This window comes from Piliocolobus tephrosceles, chromosome 5 (assembly GCF_002776525.5).
Source record: "Piliocolobus tephrosceles isolate RC106 chromosome 5, ASM277652v3, whole genome shotgun sequence".
Lineage (NCBI taxonomy): Eukaryota > Metazoa > Chordata > Mammalia > Primates > Cercopithecidae > Piliocolobus > Piliocolobus tephrosceles.
The window spans coordinates 50,588,383-50,613,419 of NC_045438.1; the positions used below are offsets into that span (position 1 = coordinate 50,588,383).

At 47.9% G+C, this 25,037-nt stretch overlaps 2 protein-coding genes across 2 annotated transcripts; both read left to right on the forward strand.

Annotated features, from left to right (window-relative positions):
• Positions 1–9,136: 9,136 nt before the first annotated feature.
• Positions 9,137–11,213, forward strand: LOC111535122 (low-density lipoprotein receptor-related protein 11-like). Its single transcript, XM_026448941.1, has 3 exons — positions 9,137–9,503; positions 10,416–10,831; positions 11,016–11,213. The coding sequence occupies exons 1-3, from the start codon at positions 9,137–9,139 to the stop codon at positions 11,211–11,213; spliced, it is 981 nt and encodes a 326-aa protein (XP_026304726.1).
• A 9,370-nt stretch (positions 11,214–20,583) lies between these two features.
• Positions 20,584–24,941, forward strand: LOC111535121 (UL16-binding protein 2-like). The gene is given in 4 exon segments (XM_026448945.2): positions 20,584–20,668; positions 23,806–24,069; positions 24,612–24,903; positions 24,905–24,941. Coding segments are annotated over 4 exon segments (678 nt in total).
• The last annotated feature ends 96 nt before the right edge of the window (positions 24,942–25,037 follow it).

A 25,037-nucleotide genomic window follows, 5' to 3' on the forward strand; every position in this document is an offset into this window, starting at 1 on the left:
TAAATGACCCAATCTCAGGTATTTTGTTATAGCAGCACAAAACAGACTAAGACAGATGTTTATAGCAATAAATGCCTAGATTAAGAAAAAAGATTCAGAAGAACATTAAGTCTAATAAATAAATAATAAAAAAAGAAAAAAGGAAGATCTCAAATAATGTAACTTTAAACCCCAAGGAACAGAAAAAAAAGCAAATTAAGCCCAAAGTCAGCAGAAGGAAGGAAATAATAAAAATTAGAGCAGAAATAAATGAATTTGAGAATAGAAAAACAATAGAAGAGATAAACAAACTAAGAGTTGGTTTTTTGAAAAGATAAAATTGACAAACCTAAGCTAGATTAATGAAAAAAAAAGACACTCAAATGATTAAAATTATGAATGAAAGACAGACATTACAATTGATAACACAGAAAGACACAGGATCATAAGAGACTACTATAAACAATTGTGTGCCTACAAATCGGATAACCTAGAATAAATGGATACATTGCTAGAAACATAACCTACCAAGACCGCACCATGAAGAAAGAAAATCAGAATAGACAATTAGTGAGTAAGAAGATTGAATCAAAAATCAAAAATCTCCTCACAGAACACTTGGACACAGGAAGGGGAACATCACACACCGGGCCTGTTGTGGGGTCCGGGGAGAGGGGAGAGATAGCATTAGTAGATATGCCTAATGTAAATGAAGAGTTAATGGGTGCAGCACACCAACATGACATATGTATACATATGTAACAAACCTGCACGTTGTGCACATGTACCCTAGAACTTAAAGTATAATAATAATAATTAAAAAATCTCCTCACGAAGGAAAGGCCAGGGTCAGATGGCTTCATGAGTAAATTCTACAAGACATTTAAAGAAGAAAGAACATCTATTTTTCTCAAAGTCTTCCAAAAAAATTGAAGGGGAGGCAACACCTCCAAACTCCTTTTACAAGGCTAGAATTACTCCCACACCAAAGCCAGATAAGAAGACTATAAGAAAAGAAAATTACAAGCCAATATCCCCAGTGATCACAGATGCAAATATTCTCAACAAAATACCAGCAAACTGAATTCAACAGCACATTAAAAGGATCATACACCATGATCAAGTGGGATTTATCCCTGGGATGCAAGGATGGTTCAACATGCAAAGCAATAAATGTGACATATCATATAAATATAATGAGGGATAAAAATTATACGATCATCTCAACAGACACAGAAAAAGCATTTGACAAAATTTAGCATCCTTTTATAATAAAAACCCTCAACAGGCCGAGCGTGGTGGTTCACACCTGTAATCCCAGCACTTTGGGAGGCCGAGACAGGTGGATCACGAGGTCAGGAGATTGAGATCATCCTGGCTAACATGGTGAAACACCGTCTCTACTAAAAAAAAATACAAAAAATTAGCCGGGCATGGTGGCAGGTGCCTGTAGTCCCAGCTACTCGGGAGGCTGAGGCAGGAGAATGGCATGAACCCGGGAGGCGGAGCTTGCAGTGAGCTGAGATCATACTACTGCACTCCAGCTTGGTAACAGAGTGAGACTCCATCTCAAAAAATAAAAATAAATAAAATAAAATTGGTCAAACTTTCAGTTATAAGACATAAAAGTTGGAACTAGCATACTGACTACAGTCAATAATACTGTACTGTTTATTTGAAATTTGCTAAAAGAGTAGACCTCAAGTACCCTCACCAAACACACAACACAAACAATGGTAACTGTGTGTGGTGATGGATATGTTCATTAATGTGATTATGGTAATCATACACAATGTATATGTATGTCAAATGATCATGTCATATACCTTGAAAATATACAATTTTTTTTCTTTTTTTGAGACAGAGACTCACTCTGTCACCAGGGCTGGAGGGCAGTAGCATGATCTTGGCTCACAGTAACCTCCGCCTCCTGGGTTCAAGCGATTCTCCTGCCTCAACCTCCTAAGTAGCTGGGATTACAGGCACCCACCACTATGGCCAGCTAATTTGTTTTTGTGTGTGTGTGTGTGTGTGTGTTTGTTTTGTTTTGTTTCATTTTTTTTTTTTGTATTTTTAGTAGACACAGGGTTTCACCATGTTGGCCAGGCTGGACTCGAACTCCCAACCTCATGATTCACCTGCCTCAGCCTCCCAAAGGCTGGAATTACAGGCATGAGCCGCCGTGCCCGCCTACAATTTTTATTTGTCAGTTGTACCTCAGTAAAGCTGAAAAACGGAACAATAACAAAGCCAGGTGGGACAGAAAGCAGGTGAGATGACAGAATGGAGATCTGCAAGCCTCATGATGTGATGAATAGATGAGCTGAGAGAGGACGATCCCAGCCAACACTTAGGAGCCTTTAGCACACACTCGCCATTGTGCCAAGTGCTTTACGTGCTGTATTTCACTTAATCCTCACCACACTTGTGGGAAGCAAGGTGAGGCAATTATTCCTGTATTACAGAGGGGTGATCTGGTGCTTGAAGAGGGTAGGTGACTTGCCCAAAGTCACACAGCCAGCAGGTGTTGGACACTGCTGTCATGAGCCACACTCAACACTGTGCCGTACTAAGCAGGCTGAGTTACCTGAGCTTCAATGGCATTTTAAAAATATTTAAAGGACCATCACCTGGGAGAAGGTATAGGTTGCTCTGAGAGGTCCCAAGAGAAGGAACTAAGACAAATACTTGGAAGCTACAAAACAGATTGTAACTGAATATAAGGAAAACATTCTAATGAACAGTAAGAGTTGCCCAAAGATGGGAGGAGCTTTCATGCTTGAACATGAAACTAGCTCAATTTCCCCAGAGAACTGATGTTTACCATTTTTTTTTCTATTAAAGATAGAAATGGACCCTGCTCTTCTTAATGCTTAAAACTTACATTTGTCTTATATGAATTCCTTTTTCAGGAAACCCTCCGACTTCCATAATATGGAGGAAGTAAAACTCATCACATCACTGCATCCAGATAATGAGACACCAGACTCCTCTCCTTACTCCTCCATAATTCCTGTTTTCCTAACCAACCATCTGCTTCCTGTTGACCAATTGTTCTTCCTTACCCCTCCTTAATTCCTGTTTTCCTACGGGTAGCTACACCCCTTCCCCACTATATATACCCCCAATTTTAGTTGGTCAGAGATTTGAGACTTATCTCCACTTATCTTTATTTGGCAGCAACAAAGAAAGCCTTCTTCCCCAAAAATACTCTATCCAGTGATTGGCTTTCTGTGCTGCAAGTGACGGGACCTAAACTGAACCCCTGGTGTTTCAGTAACAACGTATTACATTCCTTACCTGTGAATTGGGGTTAATACTAGCATATGCTGTATAATTGTTGCTTTAAGTAAATAAGTGACTGTGCAGAACTCAGACCAGTTCCTGGTAGTCGTTAACACAGTCCTTTTTATAAGCGTTTCTTAAATTTAAAATGAAAATTAATGAACATGTTCAAGCAGACACGAGGCATTGCCTTAGTCAACATAGAAGACAACTTCTCAGGATTTTCCCGTTACCACCACTTCCTTCCTCTAAGAACGGCCTCTCATTCTATCTTCAATGAGGAGGGGGAAGGCCATGTTTGTAACTCTTTTTGTGCCTCATGATCTCCACACCCTAACCTCAGTTTAGGGTGGACACAGGACCAAACTAGACTCATCAGAGTCTCTCTCTTGGTACTGATGGTCACTGTTCTGAGTTTCTGTTCACTGCTGCAGGTGAGGTGAGATAAACTTAGGCTCTGTACATGGAGGGCAGAAAATGTCAGACTCAGAGAAGCGTGAATCAGATGTGCAGAGAGAAGTGGAGATCTCAGACTACTTGGTCCCAGAAGAGAGAAGCAACAACTGGAAGACCAGCTACCTGACTGCTGAGGGTTCTGCTGTGTCTGATCCAGGGTCTCCTAAAGCCCAACTGCCCTTCCTCCCTGCCTGTGAGTGCATGTGTGTAAACACAGTAGCTATTTTTTCTTTAAACCAATCTAAAATAAGTTTCTGTTGTTTGCAATCCACAGAGATTTAACTAGGACGAACCTAGATCACTGAGCTGCAAGGCAAGAACTCCATGAGAGGAATTCCAGGTGGAAGGACAAGTAGGCGCTCAGGGGAGAGATTTGAGAGCAGAAAGTGACAGGCAACTCCTGTCTTCACTCCCCCCGGTCTCAGGGCTACATATGCACTGTTGTCTACTTCCTCCTTTCACTGTTCCATTTGTCCCCCTCTGCTGAACAGCTTCTCTGCATTATCATCCCCTTCCATGTCCCCTGGAGCTCACCTGGCTTCCCAGCTACACTTTACTCTCTGACTCAATTTGTTGAGTCAGTTTGTTGAGTCAGTTTGTTTCTCAATTCTGTTTTTACATTCCTTAGACAGAATATCTGATTGACTCTGCTTGGGCCAGGTGTTCATTATAGATTCCATCCCTAGTGAACAGGAGGTGTGGTCACCTGGGGGTTGGGGCTGCCTCTTCCAAGGATGTGAGCAGAGCAGACTCCATGAAAGGGGTATGGAGAAGGAAGAATCTTACTGCAACGACCACTCAGCTGGGATGTTGTAGAGGAGATTCAGGCTTCAAGAGGTTTCATGACTTCAAATCTTAGGAAAGGTCCTTCATTTCTGTTGTAATAACAACAACTGGCATTTATTGAGCTTCTATCATGTGTCACATGCCCTTGTAAGCATTTCACATGCACTGATTTAACTTATTCGATGCCTGTAAATGTATTTAAGATGGACAGTAGTGGGGAGGGGAGGGCAACAAAAAGGTATGGTCACTAGGGTGTTGCTATAGATTGCGTGTTTGTAACCCCCCAAAATTCCTGTGTTGACACCTAATGTGATGATATTTGGAGGTGGATACTTTGGGAGATTATTAGGACATGAAGGTGGAGCCCTCACCAGTAGGATTAGTGTTATAATAAAAAAGATTCCAGAGAGCTCCCTAACCCCTCCCATCAGGTGAGGACTCAGTGAGAAGCCTGTTGTCTATGAACCAGGAAGTGGGCCCTCACCAGATATCAGTGTCTGCCAGCACCATGATCTTGAACTTCCCAACCTCTAGAATTGAGAGGAATAAATTTCTGTTGTTTATAAGCCTCCCAGTCTGTGGTATTCTGTTACAGCAGCCCAGCTAAGATATGTGTCATCTCATTCCAACATTCAACAAACTGACCTACAAAGTCCAAATCTCAATTTGATCCAGTCTTACTCTTAATAATCTATCTTATAAAAGAGGAACATGTCTTCTTCTTTCCAGACTACAGTCCTGACATTTTCATCCTCACATAAAAATTCTTCTATCCATTGATAAGGTTTTGATGTTTAGGCTTTTAAAACGAAGATAGTTTATTTCAGAAAAAACTGAAAGGAGAACTAGAATAAGAAGATAAATCATAATACACAGTGCAGCCGGGCGCGGTGGCTCAAGCCTGTAATCCCAGCACTTTGGGAGGCCGAGACGGGCGGATCACGAGGTCAGGAGATCGAGACCATCCTGGCTAACACGGTGAAACCCCGTCTCTACTAAAAAATACAAAAAACTAGCTGGGCGAGGTGGCGGGCGCCTGTAGTCCCAGCTACTTGGGAGGCTGAGGCAGGAGAATGGCGTAAACCCGGGAGGCGGAGCTTGCAGTGAGCTGAGATCCGGCCACTGCACTCCAGCCTGGGTGGCAGAGCGAGACTCTGTCTCAAAAAAAAAAAAACACACACAGTGCAATGAAACTTGGTTTTTTAAAATAGCCTTGTTAACATATAATTGACTACTACACCCACTTAAAATGTACAATTTGATGAGCTTTGATCTATGTATTCACCAGTGAAACCATCATCACAATCAAGATAATGAACACACCTATCACTGCAGAAGTTTTCATGTGCTTCTCTGTAATCCCTTCCCTTCCTACTCAAACTCATGCCTCTTGTATCACAAGATTTCTCCACTCTGGCTGTTGAGAACATGAATTATTGCCTGACCAGTGCAAGCTCAGAAGTTTTTCTGCCTACTTTTATCTTGTGGTTGCCTCTCTGTCTTGGAAAGTTTCCTCAAATGCATGTACCTGGTAGAACTTCAGCTGAAGACTCAGAGGAACCCCGCGCAGACCTCCAGATCTCCCTCTCTCCTCTCTGCTACTCTAGCCACCCTGGCCTCCCTGAATTTGCAGCTCTGTTTTCCAACTCAGAGAGACTGCTGGGCTGTCTGGGTTCCTCTGTCTGAAATGCAGCTTGGAAACCCTCTCCAGGAAGCAAGCTGGAGCAAGCAGCATCTTCACTTCCTTTGTCTCCCTTCTATTGGGCCCTTCATTGCCTGTTGCCCAATGTCTGAAAACCATTGTTCCATACATTTTCCCCATATTTTTCATTTCAGGTTATGGAGTAAGTCCAGTCCCTGTTGCTCCCTCTTGGCTGAAGCAGATGTCAACACTTATTTTTAAAAAATAAAAAATAATTTACAAGAAGCTCATTGTGAAAAACAAAAATTCAACAGATAAAAAGTCTTATAAATTATAATAGTAGGCCGGGCGTAGTGGCTCACACCTGTAATCCCAGCACTTTGGAAGGCTGAGGCGAGTGGATCATGAGATCGACCTCGATGAGGAGATTGAGACTGCTCAATCTGGCCAACATGGTGAAACCCCGTCTCTACTAAAAATACAAAAATTAGTTGGGCATGGTGGCGCATGCCTGTAGTCCCAGCTACTCAGGAGGCTGAGGCAGGAGAATCGCTTGAACCCAGGAGGTGGAGGCTTCAGTGAGCCGAGATCGGGCCACTGCACTCCAGCCTGGCAACAGAGCAAGGCTACGTCTCAAAAAAAAAAAAAAAAAAAAAAAAAAAAAAGTCAGTATTTCCCCTTCAGTACTGGCAACTAACAGCCCAGAAATAACCACTGCTAATGGGTAAACACAACATTAAATAATTTTCACTTCCCCCAAAAATACCTATTGTGAATTTGCAGATGCAGGAAAATCTTTGGTGGTGCTGGAGGAATTTAGAAATGAATGCACCTGAGAAATGCTGGCCTCTCCCCTGTCCACTTCCCTACCACGCAGCATGTGAGCTAGGGCTCACTCTGTACTGACTTCTCTTTCACTGTCCCAGAGGCAGGAGTGAGGTGATCAAAGTCTGTGAAGTCCACATAAAATCATGTATGTGAAAGTGTTTGGCAAACTTTGAAATCATATACAATTCTTAGTTAATATTACATATTATCATGTTATTTTTAATATTAATAACTTATATACCAACTAGTCCTTGGAGGGTTTGATGATGCCCTCAGTCAGCATTTTCATCACTAGTGTAAGTTTCTCCTCATAAACAATCCTGCTCAAGCTCTCCAGGGCCTATGGCAAAAAATAAAAAGAAATAAAAAGCATTATGTTGCTTCAAGGTCATCTTAAAATGACTGCAGTTGTGTGGGATGAGTATCCCACATCTCCAGGCCAAAGTGGTACAGTCCAGATACAGCCTTTAGAGCTAAGAGGCCATTTCTTTTAGCCTCAAACATCACTCAAATAAACTCTGCAAAAACTTTATAATTTCTCCCTTTCATGGAATGGCAAGTACCATTGAACTTTTTTCTTTCTATTTCTGCCTTTTAACTTTACCTCATACTCTGGTCTGGACCTGCAAGCAATAGGTTCCTAAATGTCAGCTCTGGAGATAATAAAAACATGGGAGAGACTGATATTTTCCCATTCAATTATTTATTCTTCCCCTCCTAAAAAATACAGACACTTCACAATGTTCTATTTACAATGTGCAGCATCCAGACAAAAATTTCCAGACATGCCAAAAAGCAAGAAAATGTGATCCATAATCAGGAGAAAAATGAATCAACAGAAACTGACTAAGAAATAAACAAGATGCAGACACTGCTCACAGAAGTCTAGAACTCCAAGGTGAAGCCACCACTGGGTTCAACATTTTCTTATTCCTTATGTCATTTAAAGCACAACTCCTGAGATTTTATGCGATCTAACAGCTAGAGACCTCTCTGTCACAGGCTGTAGAGATTACTCACCAGGTCCCCATGTTGGCTGTGTTCAGATTTTAGTTATATTTGTGGAAATGTGAGTGAATCTGACGACTGCTTTTTACAGTTTTTATTTTTAAAGACAGAGTCTTGTTCTGTCCCCCAGGCTGGAGTGCAGTGATGTGATCACAGCTCATTGCAGTCTCGAACTCCTGGGCTCAAGCGATCCTCCCAACTCAGCCTCAGGACTTACAGGGGGCAGTACCTCACCAAGCTTGATTTTTGTTTTTAAGCAGACTGAACATTGGCCAGGCGCAGTGGCTCATGCCTGTAATCCCAGTGTGTCCGCAATCGGTGGGTTCTTGGTCTCACTGACTTCAAGAATGAAGCCGCGCACACTCGCGGTGAGTGTTACAGTTCTTAAAGATGGTGTGTCCAGAGTTTGCTCCTTCAGACGTTCACATGTGAATGGAGTTTTTTCCTTCCGGTGGGTTTGTGGCCTTGCTGTCAGGAGTGAAGCTGCAGACCTTCGTGGTGAGTGTTACAGCTCATAAAGTCAGCGTGGACCCAAAGAGTGAGCAGCAGCAAGATTTATTGCAAAGAGGGAAAGAACAAAGCTTCACTGCGGAAGCAGACCCCAGTGGGTTGCCACTGCTGGCTCCAGCAGCCTGCTTTTATTCCCTTATCTGACCCCACCCACATCCTGCTGATTGGTGTATTTTACAGAGAGCTGATTGGTCCATTTTGACAGATTGGTGCGTTTACAATTCTTGAGCTAGACAGAGTCTCAGAGTGCTAGTTAGCTAGATACAGAGTTAGCTAGATACAGAGTACCAATTGGTGTATTTACAAACCTGGAGCTAGACACAGAGTGCTGATTGGTGCATTTACAGTCCTTGAGCTAGACACAGAGTGCTAGACAGAAAAGTTTTCCAAGTCCTCGCTAGGTTAGCTAGATACAGAGTACCAACTGGTGTATTCACAAACCCTGAGCTAGACACAGAGTGTTGATTGGTGTATTTACAATCCCTTAGCTAGACATAAAGGCTCTCCAAGCCCCACTAGACTCAGGAACCCAGCTGGCTTCACCTAGTGGATCCTGCACCGGGGCTGCAGGCGGAGCTGCCCGCCAGTCCCCAGCCGCACCTGCACTCCTCAGCCCTTGGGCTGTCAGGGGGACCCGGCGCCATGGAGCAGGGGGCGGCGCCCGTCAGGGAGGCTGCCCGTCAGTGCTGCCGCGGGCCGGCACTGCTGGGGGACTCAGCGCAATCTCCGCAGCTGCTGGCTCGGGTGCTACGCCCCTCACTGCCCTGTCGCTCAGTGTGCGGGGCCCGCAGCCAAGCCCGCGCCCGCCCCCGCCGGAACTCGCGCTGGCCAGCGAGCGCCGCGCGGCCCTGGTTCCTGCCCGCGCCTCTCCCTCCACACCTCCCCGCAAATAGAGGGAGGCGGCTCCGGCCTCAGCCAGCCCAGAGAGGGGCTCCCACGGTGCCGTGGCGGGCTGAAGGGGTCCTCAAGCGCCGCCAGAGTGGACGCCGAGGCCCAGGAGGCGCTGAGAGTGAGGGCTGCTTAGCACATTGTCACCTCTCACCAGCACTTTGGGAGGGCGAGGCGGGTGGATCACGAGGTCAGGAGATGGAGACCATCCTGGCCAACAGGGTGAAACCCCGTCTCAACTAAAAATACAAAAAATTAGCAGGGCGTGTTGGCGAGCGCCTGTAGTCCCAGCTACTCGGAAGGCTGAGGCGGGAGAATAGCGTGAACCCGGGAGGCCGAGCTTGCAGTGAGCCGAGATCGCGCTACTGCACTCCAGCCTGGGCAACAGAGTGAGACTCTGTCTCAAAGAAAAAACAAACAAACGAACAAAAAAACAGACTGAACATCTTTCAGTACTTCCCATCCCCACTCCACCCGGCCCTGATTCAGCCACCCCTAACCCCGCCCCGCTTTGTACCACCCAAGCACATTTTGGGAACCTGATGCAGAAAGAGTCGGGGACGCTGGAGGCGAAGGGTTGATGACGCCGTGCGGTAGTCCTAGGTGCGCGTGCCCCTTCTTTGGAATAGCCCTGGGGTCACAAGAATTTGAAAAGAAGCCCTCCCTTCCCACTGCTCCGCTTTCCCCGAGTGCCAGGCCCCTGTAGGCAGGCCCCCTGAGCAGGTCTGGTTGGTTGCTAAAACCTGCTAGGCCCAGACATGAACCCTGTCCTGGCTGGGCAGCGGCTGCGTGGGAGCAGAGCAGTCCTGAACTTGCATTCCCAGGAGCCTGCTCTCCCCGCCCGGAAGAAGCCGGCGGGAAACTCGCGGAGGCTGGGGCGGGGTCGCGCGGAGGAGCCGGGCTCACCAAGGCTCCACTCGCCGCGGCCACTGTTCGGGTGCTAATCCGCGCTGAGGAAGATTCGCCGTCACCTGGCCGCCGCGGGCCCGGGCGGAGAGGCGCAGAGCGCCGGGCAGCCTACCGTGACCGCGAGGAACGGTGCCCGGCCGGGCTGGCTATGCCTCCCGCTGCTGCGGTTCCCGCCGGCGACTGCCGCGTCACCGGGCGCTGCGCGGGTTGCTGCTGTTTTGCCTGTGGCTGCCGAGAGACCGCTTGGCCTTGCCTCCCGCGACGCCGCTGTCTGAGCTGCACGCGCAGTCGTCGGGCGTGGAGCAGCTGCCGGAGGAGTTTCGCCAGCAGCCGGACGACTCCCTGGCGGCGGATACCAGCTTCCTTCGGGCGCCGCTGGCCGTGCTGGGCTGGCGACAGTGCGGGGCGGCCTGCTGCTCCGAGCCGCGCTGCTGCGTGGCCGTGGTGGAGTTGCCCCGGCGGACCGCGCCTCTGGCCGCCGCACTGGGCTGCTACCTCTTTAACTGCACGGCGCGCGGCCGCAACATCTGCAGGCCAAGGGCAGCGAGTCGAGGTGGGGCGGATCGCGGCAGGAAGGTAGGGGTGCGGGTGCGGGCGAGCGCGGGTCCTAGGCTCGTCCTGCGCAGCCGCGGCTGTCTCCAGGCTCCGGCCTCACATCGTGGCGTCCCCGGAACCCGGCTGCTCACCCGAGGCCGCGGGCGGGTGGGCGCCGGCGGAACCGCAGCAACTCCTCGCGCTGCACCGCGGCTACGGCAGCTACAACCCCAGCCGCGCCCCGGACGGCGTCGCCCCGTCCACCGCACGCGCCTCGCTTCGGCTGGGTAAGCGCGTGACTGAGGGGCCGGCCGAGGCCAGAGCATTCGGTTCCCGCAGCGCCCTCTCCAATGTGGAAGAGAAACACACTCGTGCTAAGTTGTTTTAGCCGCCAGCACCCAGAGGAATTTCTGGCGTTGGTTTCTCTGTCTTAGGGAAGAGGAAGCCCGGTAGATAGGCAGAAGCGGGCGGGCGCGGTGAAGTGCTACTGGAATTTTTCTAGGCTTGAGGAGGAAGGCTGATTTGAGGGGATTCTTGGAAATTTGATTTAAAAGAAGAGAAAAGTTCAGGGAAAAAAGTTTATTTTAGTCTCATGGGTTGTATAAGGCATGGTTTGTGTTAAGTCATTGCAAGAGCAAAATCTAATTAGATGCCGAGCTTCTCATAACACCCGCCCGTGTTTCTCAACATGGCTCTCCTGACTCTCCCTGTGGTGGCTTTCATCAGGCAGAAATGGGACGGGAAACTAATGCTCCCTTTCATAAAAAGTGAAAAGAAGGGACTTTATTTTCGTTGAAAATAGGAAACTTTAAACCATGTTACTTAAGGACTAAAAATGATGCTGATTCGACAGTTTGACTTTTTGTAGATGCTCTGAAGGAGAGAATCAGGACACATACAGGAGGCACAAAAATGGTAGTGGTTGGACGTGAAGGTCAAGGAAGGAATAAGAGACCTTGATTGTGCCCACGTGTGGTCATGCTCCGTGTGTTTAATCATGCTCTGTTGCTGTTTCATTTATAATAGCACGAATGATATCAGCAAAATGGGGGCAGAGCTCAACCCCTTTGAAAGTGTGGATTCTCCAAAACCTGTGGATCCATTAAAAGGGTCTGGAAATCTGTGTCCATCACATCCTGCTTCCCTCCCCACCTCTACCTTAGATGAGGCTCAGAACCCTTGTCAGGGGAGCAGATACCAAAGGGCCAACCTGCGACTGCTTGGCCTTGAGGCAAACACTGGGAAGGACTCCGCAGCTTTCCCGCTGAAGTGGGAGCAGGCAGCACTTTCACTTGGACCCCACCAGCATCGCTGAGGCCCACCACGGCTGTTCCACACACATCCTCTCTGCCCAAACACAGAGGAAAATATCCCAGCAGCAAAGAAACAAAGTCTCTTCTCTGTGTTCTCACTATTCACCTAGAGGAAACCGACATTGCCAAAGAGAGCTTTCCTATAAACCCAGAGGAAACCTTTTAGAAGGAAAATAAACAAGGAAAGAATATCCCGCAGAAAAAAATTTTGAAGTTTAGATTACTGTAAGAGGCTGCGCACGGTGGCTCATAACTAACTCCAGCACTTTGGGAGGCCAAGGCGGGTGAATCACTTGAGGCCAGGAGTTAGAGACCAGCCTGGCCAACATGGCAAAACCCCGTGTCTACTAAAAAAAAAAAAAACACAAAGCCTGGAATGGTGGCGCGTGCCTGTGATCTCAGCTACTCGGGAGGCTGAGGCAGGAGAATTGCTTGAACTCTGGAGGTGGAGGTTGCAGATCAGAGTACAGATCACGTCACAGCACTCCAGCCTGGGCAACAGAGGGAGACACTGTCTCAGAAACAAAAACAGAAACACTTTAGGTTACTATGAGAAGTTTCCAGGTTGTTTTTCCTCTTGCTTCCTTCGTTGCCCTTCCTTTCCCTGGGGGAGTTTGTCTAGGAGTTGTTTTGTAGGTGTTTGGGGATGAGAATAGGTGAGCACAGCGCTGGTCCTCATTTCTGGGAGAACATTGTCCTGCTCAGACTTTCTGAGGTCTCAGCAACATGGAAACAAGGAAGGTGCGGCTCAGGCTCCTGTGGAGGTTCCCTTGTTCTCTCTGCGTGGAGGTCAAAAGTTTTTCCCCAGTGCCCTGTGTGTCCCCTGCCCAGATGTTTAACAGGTTGAAGTTGTTTATGCTTCTCGGACTAAGGTTTTCCTTCTTGAATTGTTCCTTTTTTTGGGAAACGTTATGAGCATGTGAAAATGGCTTAGAAGAGCCCTTGGAGAGGAGCTGTGACTGGATCCATCTGAGGTGGATAAAAGCATCATGAAGAAATGGTGACAAGATAGCACAAACTTACATCAGGACACACTGGCCCTGTTTCATGCCCACATTTGTTGACTTTGGTGTTAGGTGCTGGCCTCAGTCCTTTCCATGCATGAACTCACTCTGTCCTCACAACAACACAAAGGCCTAGGTTCTGTTATGATCCCTAGTGTATACAAAGGCTTGGCAAGAGAAAGCAAACTGCCCGAGGCTCACACAGCATGGGGGCTGTGGAGCCAGAACTCCTATGCTTTCTTCAGCAGCATCAGCAGAAGCCGAGAAAGGGACCACTGCCCTGGGACTGCGAGGGTAGAGGTAGGAAAGGCAGGAGGATGCAGGAACGAGTAGGGGATGCTGGAGAGAAGTGTCTTGCAGTGACTGAGACTGCCTGCTAGAGTCTGTGGAGCAGAGAGGGGTGCTTGAAGTTCTGGGGCCTGGTGTCTCCACAAACAAGTCCCTGCTCATCCTGGTGCCTGCTTGTCCTCCAGCCCAGGCTGTTGTGAGGTTCGAGAGTGGACATGCTTTGTGAGTTACGAAGGTGGCACGCATGTACATCATACTGTTCTAGGAACCTGGTTGGGTCATGCCCATGACTGGAGGGGTTGGGGGACTGGATGTCATGATAAAAAGTGAAGAACAGCAGGAGGGGAGGGAGGAGAGGTGGAAGCTGGAGGTGCTAGGATTCCAGAAGAGCGGGAATATAACCTCCAAGAGCTCAAGGACGAGAACCCTTATATTGTTTCTGCTGGATATTCAGCCTGAAGTCCAGTATCTCAGGGAAGGATTTGGGAAGTGGGTCCCTTGTGTGTTAGGGAAAATCAAAGCTGTTAGGCAGAGGTCTGCTGTCCTCTCTGCAGACCCACCTGCTGCCACCCCCAGCCTTTCCCTGTCTCCGCCAAGTGCAAAGGAAAGAGTTGACCTTCCCATTCAAAGCTAATCCCTCTGCAGGTGCCTGACCACTCTCCCTCTTCAAGGGCCTTACTTTCTCACATTTTCATCTTCTTTCTTTTGTGTTATAAACAAACAATTATGTTTGTTAAATAATAAGATAACTGGTTCGCAGTGTCAGGGAAAATACACTTAGACAACTCTGTGTATGGTACAACTCTGACCATACACAAACAAATTCCAGATGGATTAAAGAATTAAATATTTTCTTTTAAATTAAGCCATAGATTACTCCATAGATAGAAAAACTTAGAGGAAATAAACTTCCATACCCGGAAGGAAGACAGGTTTCAAATCAATTAAAGAGACCACAAAGAAAAGGATAGATTATATGCACATTTATAAAAACTTCCTATCGAGAAACAAAAGGAATTGCAAACAACAGTCTGGGAAAATGTGACATTAAAATATTTATTCATAGAGTTTATGGGCCAGACACAGTGGTTCGCACCTGTAATCCCAGCACTTTGGGAGGCCAACACAGGCGGATCGCTCGATGCCAGGAGTTAGAAACCAGCCTGGCCAACATGGTGAAACTCCTTCTGTACTAAAAGTAGAAAAATTAGCTGGGTGCGTTGACACATGCCTGTAGTAGCTAGAGCTACTGAGGAGACTTGAGACATGAGAATTGCTTAAACCCTGGAAGTGGAGGTTACAGTAAGCTGAGACTGCACCACTGGACTCCAGTCTGGGCAACAGAGCGAGACTCTGTCCCCTCTCCCCACTCGAAAAAAAAGAACTTACGAGTCAGCAAGAAAAATAAAATAAATGGGCAAAGGACATGAGCAAACAGTTCCCAAAAAAGGAGGTATAGTGGATAAACATGGACAAATGTTCGACCTTGGAATCAAAGAAATGTAAATAAAGCCAGCTTTCATTTATTAACTCGGTAAAAATAGTTTTACTCATATTGACATGCATATGGACAACTTTATATACACTTCTGTGCTCACTGATGGTGTAAATTGGCACTTCCGTCTTGGAAACCAATTGGGAAATATGTGGCAGAAATCATTAAAATATTCGCTCATACTTCTGGAATATTTTTTAGGAAAATGATCGATGCTGAAGAGAACGTATGAGCAAAAAATGTTTATTATGGCATTATTTCTAATGGTGAAAAAAACAGTGACAAAGTAAATGTCCAGTAGTACAGATTAGGAAACTCAAGTGGCAGTTGTGAAGTTTATGTAATCACATGGGCAGTGCTAAGATATGTGAAGAAGTATCAATAACGGGAATATACCAATAAGTTGATGGATTAAATTCAGGATGTAAAATTATATTTATTGTAACTGGAATACACCTAGGGTTGTCTCGAGGTATAGTGGAAGGACAGAACCTTTGAGTTAGAAATATCTGGGCTGACAAATGTATCATCTGTGTGATATAGCTTAGCCTGTCTGAGCCTGGTTCCTGCATCAGTATTATGCAGATGATAATACCTACCTCAGAGATTCGTTGTGAAATGGTATGGTACCTGGTATAAGGAAATTTTAACCGCCCAATGTGTTCTCCTTGCCCACTGTCTACACAGAGCCGATTTATCAAGACAGGGTAATTGCAATAGAGAAAAAGTTTAATTCACAAAAAGCTGGTTATGGATAAACCACAAGACCAGATGAGCCAGTTTATCAGTCTAGGTACTGCCAACTGGGTGCTGCCAACCATCGAGGACAGACAGGGTCTATAAAATATCTCAAGCACTGACCTTAGGTTTTATAATAGTGATGCCTAAACCATAATTTCTAATCTTGTTGCTAATTTGTTAGTTTTGCAGACAGTCCAGTTCCCCAGGCAAGAAAGGGGTTTATTTGGGGAAAGGGCTGTTACCATCTTTGTGTCTTTTTACTTTTTTTTTTTTTCTTTTTGAGACAGGGACTCACTTTGTTACCCAGGCAGGAGTGAATTGGCACAGTCTTGGCTCGCTGTAGCTTCAAATTCCTCAGCCCCTCAAGTAACTGGGATTATAGGTGTGTGCCACCACACCAGGCTACTTTTTGTATTTTTAGTAGAGATGGGGTTTCACCATGTTGTCCAGGCAGCTCTGGAACTCCTGGGCTCAAGCAATCTGCCTACCTCAGCCTCCTAAAGTGCTGGGATTATAAACATGAATCATCACACCCGGCCTCATCTTTGTTTCAAAGTCAAACTGTAAACCAAGTTCCTCCCAAAGTTAGTTCGGCCAATGCCCAGGAATGGACAAGGACAGCTTGGAGATTAGAAGTCACATGGAGTTGGGTCAGATCTCTTTCACTGTTATAATTTTCTCAGCTATAATTTTTGCAAAGGCAGTTTCAAAATCCCCCAGTAAATGGCAACTATTATAATTATTATCAGCAGCACCATAGGGAGAAGGACTAGATCAGTACATACCAAAAATCACAATAATCATACTGGGGTTGCGAATACTTTTTTTTCTAAAGTGTTGCAGTTGGAAATCCATGATGGATTTTGACTGCATGTATCTGAGCCTCTTCCCTTAGTCTGGCCCCACTTCCACCCCACTTCCGTACCCTGACTTCAGGATTCTTTCCAGTTGCTCCGCCTGAGCTATACCACTCGTTCCCACACAGCACAGAACATCTTCCTTGTCATGGAGGCTCTGTGCACAGTAGTGTGACGTGAAGAGGCTGGTTGATATTATATTACACTTCTCTGAATACAATGCCACCTGATATGCTTACTCTAAATCGGCAGGAGTCTTATTTTACCTCTGTAGGGTGTTTAGTTTTCAAAAGAAACCAGTGTTTCCCTAGTACTTAACATGGGTTTAGTACATTTTTTTTGACAAAAATTCAAAATTACATTTATCTTATTCTTCATTATCAAGTCACACATTTTAAAATGGTGGCACGCTCCCTTCATCTTCCTGTTGTTATTTGTTTATTTTAAGGGCTGTTTCTGGGTAGATTAGCTCTGAGTTATTTTAAGATTCATGTTATTTCAAGATTCATGCTGTTTTAAGATTATGTTATTTCAGATTCATCAGTGATCAATTTAGAAGATAGGATGATTTCACTAGGCTTGGAGTGAATGGTTCTGGGAGAACTGGATGCCACATGCAGAAGAATGAGACAGACCCCTTCCTTACAGCACGCACAAAAACTAGCTCTAGATGAATGGCAGATGTCCACCTAAGACATGAAACTATGAAAGTCTCAGAAGAAAACAGAGCAGTTGGCAAAGGCTTCTTAAGTCCTGTATGCCAGTAGTGCAAATGACAAAATAAAAGGTAGTTTAATTTCATTTCATGCAAATGTAAAACTTTTGTGCTTCGAAAAGGACTCCATTTAGAATGTAAAAAAACAAACAAACAAACAAAAAAAAAAACTTACAGAATGAGAGAATATATTTGAAAATCATGTATCTGGCCAGGGACTGGTATCCTGTATATATAAAGAACTCTTGTAACTCAATATTATAAAGTGAAATAACCCAATTTAAATATATGCAAGGAATTTGAATAGACGTTTCTCTGAAGTGAGACAGGTATACTACATGGTGGTTGCAAAAGAATAGAAAATTTTAGGCGGAAGTTTCAGGTGACTAGCTAAAGGAATCTGCTGAAATATCTGCAGAGGCTGTGGGCTGTTAAGATGCTGAAAAACAGCCTGTGGACCAACCTGGCTAAGAATGAGTGGACACAACATGGCCCTGGATTTAAAAAGCACATCCAGAAATTCAAGAAAACTAACGTTTTAGAAATTGATGTGAAGAGGTAAATAATTCCATAAATGCAGCACAGCTCCTCCTCCTCCTGCAAAGCCAGGACCTCCAGGTGTTTCCCTTTCACCCTCTGTTCTCAGCCTCAGGCAGCTTCTCTTGCCCCCTCGTCACCTGCAGGCAACCCCTAGGTCCCTCTGGAGACTGAAGCCGCTCAGGCCCAGAGTTCCTTTATCACTTTCTAAATATATGGTCTAATCCAGATGAGACTCAGATCTGTGAAGGGTTGGATTTCCATGGGCACAGGACCTGAGGGAGCATTCTCCTTCCACCTGGGGCTCACTTTAGAGCACAGCCATCCATGGTCAACCAGGCCTGAGTCTGCGGCTGCAACCCCTCTCCATGCAGCTCGTCCCTGTGGTCACTTAATCCACGCACAGCTGAGTCACCCCCTCTTCTGTCCTCTCATACCCCCAACCACCTCAAGGACAACACAGCAGCAGCAGCCACGTGGATGTTTGTTTCTGTCCGTGGATTCTAAGTTCCTGGAGGACTGGACACATCCATCACCCACGTGTAAACCCAGCACCTAGCACAGTGCCTGCCAAATGATAGGATTTAAGACACAGGGCAGGAATCCAATCATCAGACTACCAAAGGGCTGCTAGAACTCAGAAAGGGATCCCCATAATTTGGGGAATTGAACAAAGGTCTTCATTTCTGTTCTTTCCAGCACCAACCTCCATGGCTCCACTTATCTGTACTCCTTCCCCCTATTAAGATTGGCAGGTCAGGAGAGGGGTAGGGGCAGGAGCAGCTACACCTGTCGCATTTCAGAGAGGAACCTAAAGTCAGACTGGACCAGTGGTTTGTCCTGACCTCTGCCTCTTCACCGAACCCCCACCTGGTCAGGCATTGACCCTGAAGGGGCTGGGAAAATACTGGGAGGGCAGTGAAGATGGGGAGCTAATGGTGGGAGCATGGTGAACATGGAGAATTCAGACCCCACACCATCTGGGGAGGAGCTGCATGTGATGCTGGGAGCACTGGGAAGGCAGGGAGGCTGGACACAGCACTCACTGCTCCTCCCATCTGGGACAGGATTGGGGTGGGTGATGAGAAAAGTTTCCCAAGTAACACAGTTCCTAATCCTGGCAGAATGACTCGCCCCAGTTGCACTACAGCCAAGACCCACTTGGCCCCCAGACCGGTGTAACACAAGGCATGGTAAATTCAGGAGTGAATACTACTGAGGCATCTGCCAGGGCATAGGAAACAGTAACAAGAGGATGGCTGCGCTAGTGGCTCAGACTACCTCGCCCCACACTCTCCAATATTGAGCGGGGAGGAAGCCTTGAGCCCAGGAGTTTGAGGATTCAGTGAATTATGATCGTGCCACTGCACTCCAGACTGGTGACAGAGCATGACTCTGTCACACACATGCTCACACACACACATTGTGTGAGCAATTCTCACACAGGGAGATCCGGATGCGCTCACTGTGGATCCAGGTCTCAGGGAGCAGGAGGGTGTTCTGTATTGTGGGAAGATGGGGGACACACATGGGAGGGGGTATTTGCACCCAGCTTTGAAGGATGGCTGACCCTTAGCCCAGGGGGAACAGGCCAGTGGAATGCGCTGACAGTGGGGAACCACTAGGAACTTTCTCTAGAACCTGCTCTGCTGAGCCCCCTGCGCCATCCCTGAACCTGGGCAAGGGAGGCTGCTGAACTGGGAGCTCAGGGCCCATCTCTCTGAGGAGCTTTCCAAATCAGCAAGTGTGTCACAGGTTGAGATTTTAGGGACGAGGTCCTCAATACTGTCCTCGATTTTAATGAGTAGACTCTTCTGACCAGTCTGCATTGGGCAGAGCGGGAGCAAGGTGTAAATTTTTAAGATAATTTTTTAAGTTGTTTAATGTTGGTGAAAACATACAAGATAAAATTTGCCATCTTGACTAATTGTTTAGTGTACAATATGTTGTTTTAAACCTCGGAAACCTTGCGTGCTGTTCCTGTAATAAAACCTAGCCCGGGCCAGGCGCGGTGGCTCACGCCTGTAATCCCAGCACTTTAGGAGGCCCAGGCGGGTGGATCACCTGAAGTCAGGAATTTGAGACCAGCCTGGCCAACACGGTGAAATCGCATCTCTACCAAAAATACAAACAATTCGCCGGGCGTGTTGGAGGGCGCCTGTAATCCCAGCTACTCCGGAAGCTGAGGCCAGAGAATCCCTTGAACCCTGGAGGCGGCGGTTGCGGTGAGCCATCACGCCACTGCACTCCAGCCTGGTCAACAGGAGCGAAACTCTGTCTCTAAATAAATAAATAATAAAACCTAGCCCAGACTGTAAACACGTCCACTATGAACCGGGGAAGTAGTGGAGGGAACGCGATCAGGCCCGTGGCTGCGCCCAGAGCTGGGTGAGCCAGGGACACCGCGGCGCAAGCGGAGGAAGGGAGAGTGTCGCGGGCCCAGGCGGGGACAGGGAGACGCCGCCGCCGCTGAATATTCCTCTGCAAGTTTCGTCACCTTCAAAAAAAATGCTGTGATGATTAAATGAGTCTGTCGTGGAAGGAACCGTGTCCTGGCAGGAGCCGGGTCGACACCCAGACACAAACCCGAAGGGGGCTGGGGCAAAGGGGAGGGACACCTGGAAAGGGGAGGGACGCGGGCAGGGCAGCCAACCATATTTCTAGCGGCGCTGTGACGACGGCGGGAAAGGTTGAACGTGCCGCGCACATCCATATAAAGCCGGCCTAAGCCGGCTTTTCAACCTTGACGTGATTCATCTTCCAGGCTCCCCTTTCATCAAGTCTCATCCCCAGCGCTCTGGGTCCCCAATGGCAGCGGCCGCCACTACCAAGATCCTTGTGTGCCTCCTACTTTTGCTCCTGCCGTCGCTCTGGTCCCGGGCTGGGCGAGCTGGTGAGTTCGTGGATGGAGCCTAAGCGAGGCGGGGACCAAACCTGGGGGGCTGTGAACTGCAGCGGTTTTCAGAGGAGGGGAGGCTTCGAGAAAGACAGGGGAGATTTCCCCGAACTGCGCCCCCGTTCAGTTCCTGTCGGCGGCTCCTTCCTGCCGGGTCCACTCCCGAGGCTGCTGCTTGCCAGCGGAGAGGGGAAAAGGAGCGGGGTGGAAAGGAGGCTGGCAGGAGGGTGGAGGAGCCAGAGGGCCGCAGAGAGCAAGGTGGGGCGGGGATTCCTGGTGCAGCCTGGCAGTCCCACCCGCCCTCGGGAAGGAAAAGCCAGAGCCCCGGGAACCCGAGCTGGGGACAGGAAAGGGGTGAAGGCGATTTCACAGGGACCCGATCACAGACTTATCCACTAGCCACAGGCCTGCTCTGCTCTCACCCACTCTCCACCACAGAAACCCTCCGGCACCCCCAGGGTTCCCTGGCCTTGAATTTTCCCCTGCACTTTTCCTGTAGACATTTACCTGCACCCAGGGGCTCAGCAGACACCCCCCACCCTCCCCTCACCATCCACTGCCACCACCCAGGTCACATCCTCTTACTCCCCACCTCAACCCAGCTGGTCACCCCAGAGGTCTCCCCATCCATGAAGGGGCTCTCACCACCTCCTACACCACGTGGCACCTTCTGCCTCTTGACTGAGGACACACCCCAGCAAACACACCCCAAGCTCCCCACAGAACCTGTGCAGAGGGCATGGGAAGCACCATTCCCTCCAGAATGACCCTGGGAACTCTGGTGAGTAGAAGTGCCCACTTCTGCCCTTGGGGCCCAGACCTGCCTGTTCTTCCTTCTGAAGCCTGTTCTTCCTACTGGGGAGCCAGCGTCCTAGAGAATAGTCACTGTGTAGACAGGGGTCAGCAAAGCCTTTTTAGAAAGGGAGGAAGGATGCCCTGTGATCTTTGCAGGGCTTGGGTTCTGCTCTCTGTGTCCAGTCCTGTCCCTTTGTAGAGCAGCAGCAGGCAATGGCAACCTGCAAATGAAGGGGGACCAGATTTGGACCCTGTCCTAGGTTGCTGATCCCAGATGAGGGGATTACAGTGTCCCATCCCTTAAGGTGTCATCTCCAAGTAATGTCTCGGGTGTCAGTTGGAGAGTAGAAGGTGGTCCTACCTTGTCTGTGGCTTCTGGGTGGTGTGGATGTGATGGGAGTGGGGGTGCCATAGTTGGGGGCTTATTTTCCCCTCCTTTGCTGCTGAGTAGCATCTATGGTCTACAGGGGCCATCAGGGACCCTCTCTAAAGCCTCAGGTATGAGCTGAAGGTGAGGGGGTGCAGCCACGTGGTGTCCTGGGGATCGTGGCCAACTGCTTATGCAGCTTCTTGGTTCTCTGTGGTCCTGCTCCTGCCCATCGCAGGAGACCCACCTGTGTCTTCTCACTGCCGTGCCTATCTTCCTAATGACCTAGAGGGTGAGGAGTCCATCCGTAATGGGCAGCTCTGAGGCTGGATGGTCACTGCCCTCACATTGCTGAAGGTCCCATCTCTGCCAAGGCACAGTACTCTACAGGAGCCACTGTTTAATGTTGAGATTTCCTTGCTGTGAGTGGCATTGCCTTGCCTCTGAACATTCACATGGAATCTTTGTTGTGATTCTCCAATTAGATATTGCAACCACATGTACCTCTAGGATCTTAGGGAGCCTTGGGTCATCGGGCACTTAAGGCACGTCCAGCCTCACTCATCATTCATGAATTGTCTATGGCTGCTTTTGAACTACAACAGCAGAGTTGAGTAGTTACAATGGAGAATATATTCCCTGCATACCTTTACATATTTATAAAATTGCCTTTCACAGAAAACTTTAGTGGCCATAAATATCTTTGTAGAAGGCCACAAGGACCCATTGTACTTGCTGCGGGGTTAAAGGGTCCTTCCTCACTGGAAACTGGTGTCTTCTTCTAGTCATGGGTTCAGGGTCTGAGAAGTGGCTTTATTCTGCAAATTGGACAAACTATCCTTGTTTTTGAAGGACTGGTTACTTTCAGCCTCCTGGTCATCCATCATTTGTTTTATCTCTGTTTCTTGTAATTACTTAAATCCAGCAGTATCCGGGTTGGGTTTCCGTCTCTTTTGGACCTTGGACCCCTTTGTTCTATGAGCCATGGGCATAACTTTGTATAACTGAGGTCCCCAGCTGGCATTGTGACTTCTCTAATCATTTCCATCATTGCACCCTCCTTGCTCCTGACAGTTGACAGCCTCCACCTGGAATCTGTAATTTCAGAATTTTTCATCCCATTACTACTGGGAGCCCATTTCAGGAAGAGCATCTCCTACCCCCAACCCTGGCCTTCAGCAATAGGCATCCCTAAGCTTCATTCCGTTCTGGTGTCTTCTCATGGAGCCTTCTTTATATGCTGGGTAAACAGGAATCCTCCAGGTTTCCCATGAGCACAGTGGATGGACATTGTTCTGGATTTTCACACTTAGACCCTTCTGGGTCTAAGCATGGGCACTTCTCTGATCCTGTGATCCCTCCCTCTACTACCTGCCTTAGACTTTCAGATTTTCCCTTTCTTGCTGCGTGGACCATCCCTTTGTCCAGGGTTTCAGGAAGGCATCCTCATAGCAGATGTGCACCATCACTGGGGACTTTGCCAACATGTTAAATCCTGTGACCATGATAATCAATTCTTCTTTATCCAACGGGGTTCCATCCTCACTCTGTTCCACCATGTACCAGCACCCTCAGGGGCATCCCTCACACCCTCTCCCACCTCCCACAGTCAATGCGGGCTGCTGCTGAAGATCCTCTGGCATCCAGGCCCTTCCTCCTCTAGCAGCCCTGGCACCTCTCTAGCAAGGTCGTATGTTGACTGATGTGGACAGAGGGGCAGTGGGACATGTCTGGGGACATGTGGTTTCTCAGCAGGCAGAGACCTCCTCCTCTTCCTCCTCCTTCTCCTCCTTGTCCTCATGCAAGGGGCCAGCACTTGCCTTAGTATTGTGGACACCACAGTTCTGGAGGGGGCAGTCCTTCCTGGGCCAGCCTAGCCCGCAAAAAGCATCCTCTTATTGTCACCTTGTGGAGGAGGGCTAACTAGGGGTCTCTTTCTCCCCACCCACCCCTTACCTGCCTTTCTCCACAGACCCTCACTCTCTTTGCTATGACATCACCATCATCCCTAAATTTAGACCTGGCCCATGGTGGTGTGCGGTTCAAGGCCAGGTGGATAAAAAGACTTTTCTTCACTATGACTGTGGCAACAAGACAGTCACACCCGTCAGTCCCCTGGGGAAGAAACTAAGTGTCACAAAGACCTGGAAAGCACAGAACCCAGTACTGAGAGAGGTGGTGGACATGCTCACAGAGCAACTGCTTGACATTCAGCTGGAGAATTACACACCCAGGGGTAAGTTTCAGATGGCCCAGGACAGGAGGGAGCAGATACAGTGGTAGGTTAGAGGCATTTATAGTTTTCATGTAAAAATACAAATGGGGGCTGGGCGCGGTGGCTCATGACTACAATCCCAGCACTTTGGGAGGCTGAAGTGGGCCGATCACAAGGTCAGGAATTTGAGACCAGCCTGAAAAACATGGTGAAACCCTGTCACTACTAAAAATGCAAAAGTTAGCTGGGCATGGTGGCACACACCTGTAATCCCAGCCACTTGGGAGGCTGAGGCAGGAGGATCGTTTGAACCCAGGAAGCAGAGGCTGCAGTGAGCCGAGGTTGTGCCACTGCACTCCAGCCTGGGCAACAGAGTGAGACTTTGTCTCAAAAAAAAAAAAAAAAAAAAAAAAATACAAATGGAAGGTCATCTAACGCCTTAAGACATCTAGAGGCAAGGCCAAGATGTGGCAGAGAGAGTAAGGCCAGGAAATTGTAAGTGGAACAGGACGGGGGCTCAACATGTGTCAAGACCAGAGCTGATCTCTCTCTGATGGGGGCAGAACCCCTCACCCTGCAGGCCAGGATGTTTTGTGAGCAGAAAGCTGAAGGACACAGAAGTGGATCTTGTCAGTTCAGTTTCGATGGACACGTCTTCCTCCTCTTTGACTCAGAGAACAGAATGTGGACAATGGTTCATCCTGGAGCCAGAAAGATGAAAGAAAAGTGGGAGAATGACAAGGACGTGACCATGTCCTTCCATTACATCTCAATGGGAGACTGCACAAGATGGCTTAAGGACTTCTTGACGGGCATGGACAGAACCCTGGAGCCAAGTGCAGGAGGTAACAGAAGAAAGAAACGGGGATCTCGAATGAGATCAGAAATGGTGATCTCGAGACACTAGTTCTTGAGCTCAGCCTCAGTCATCCCAGTATACACGTTTATGTTAAAATGACCCCCTCATGGGGCGCTCCTCCTGGGGGTGC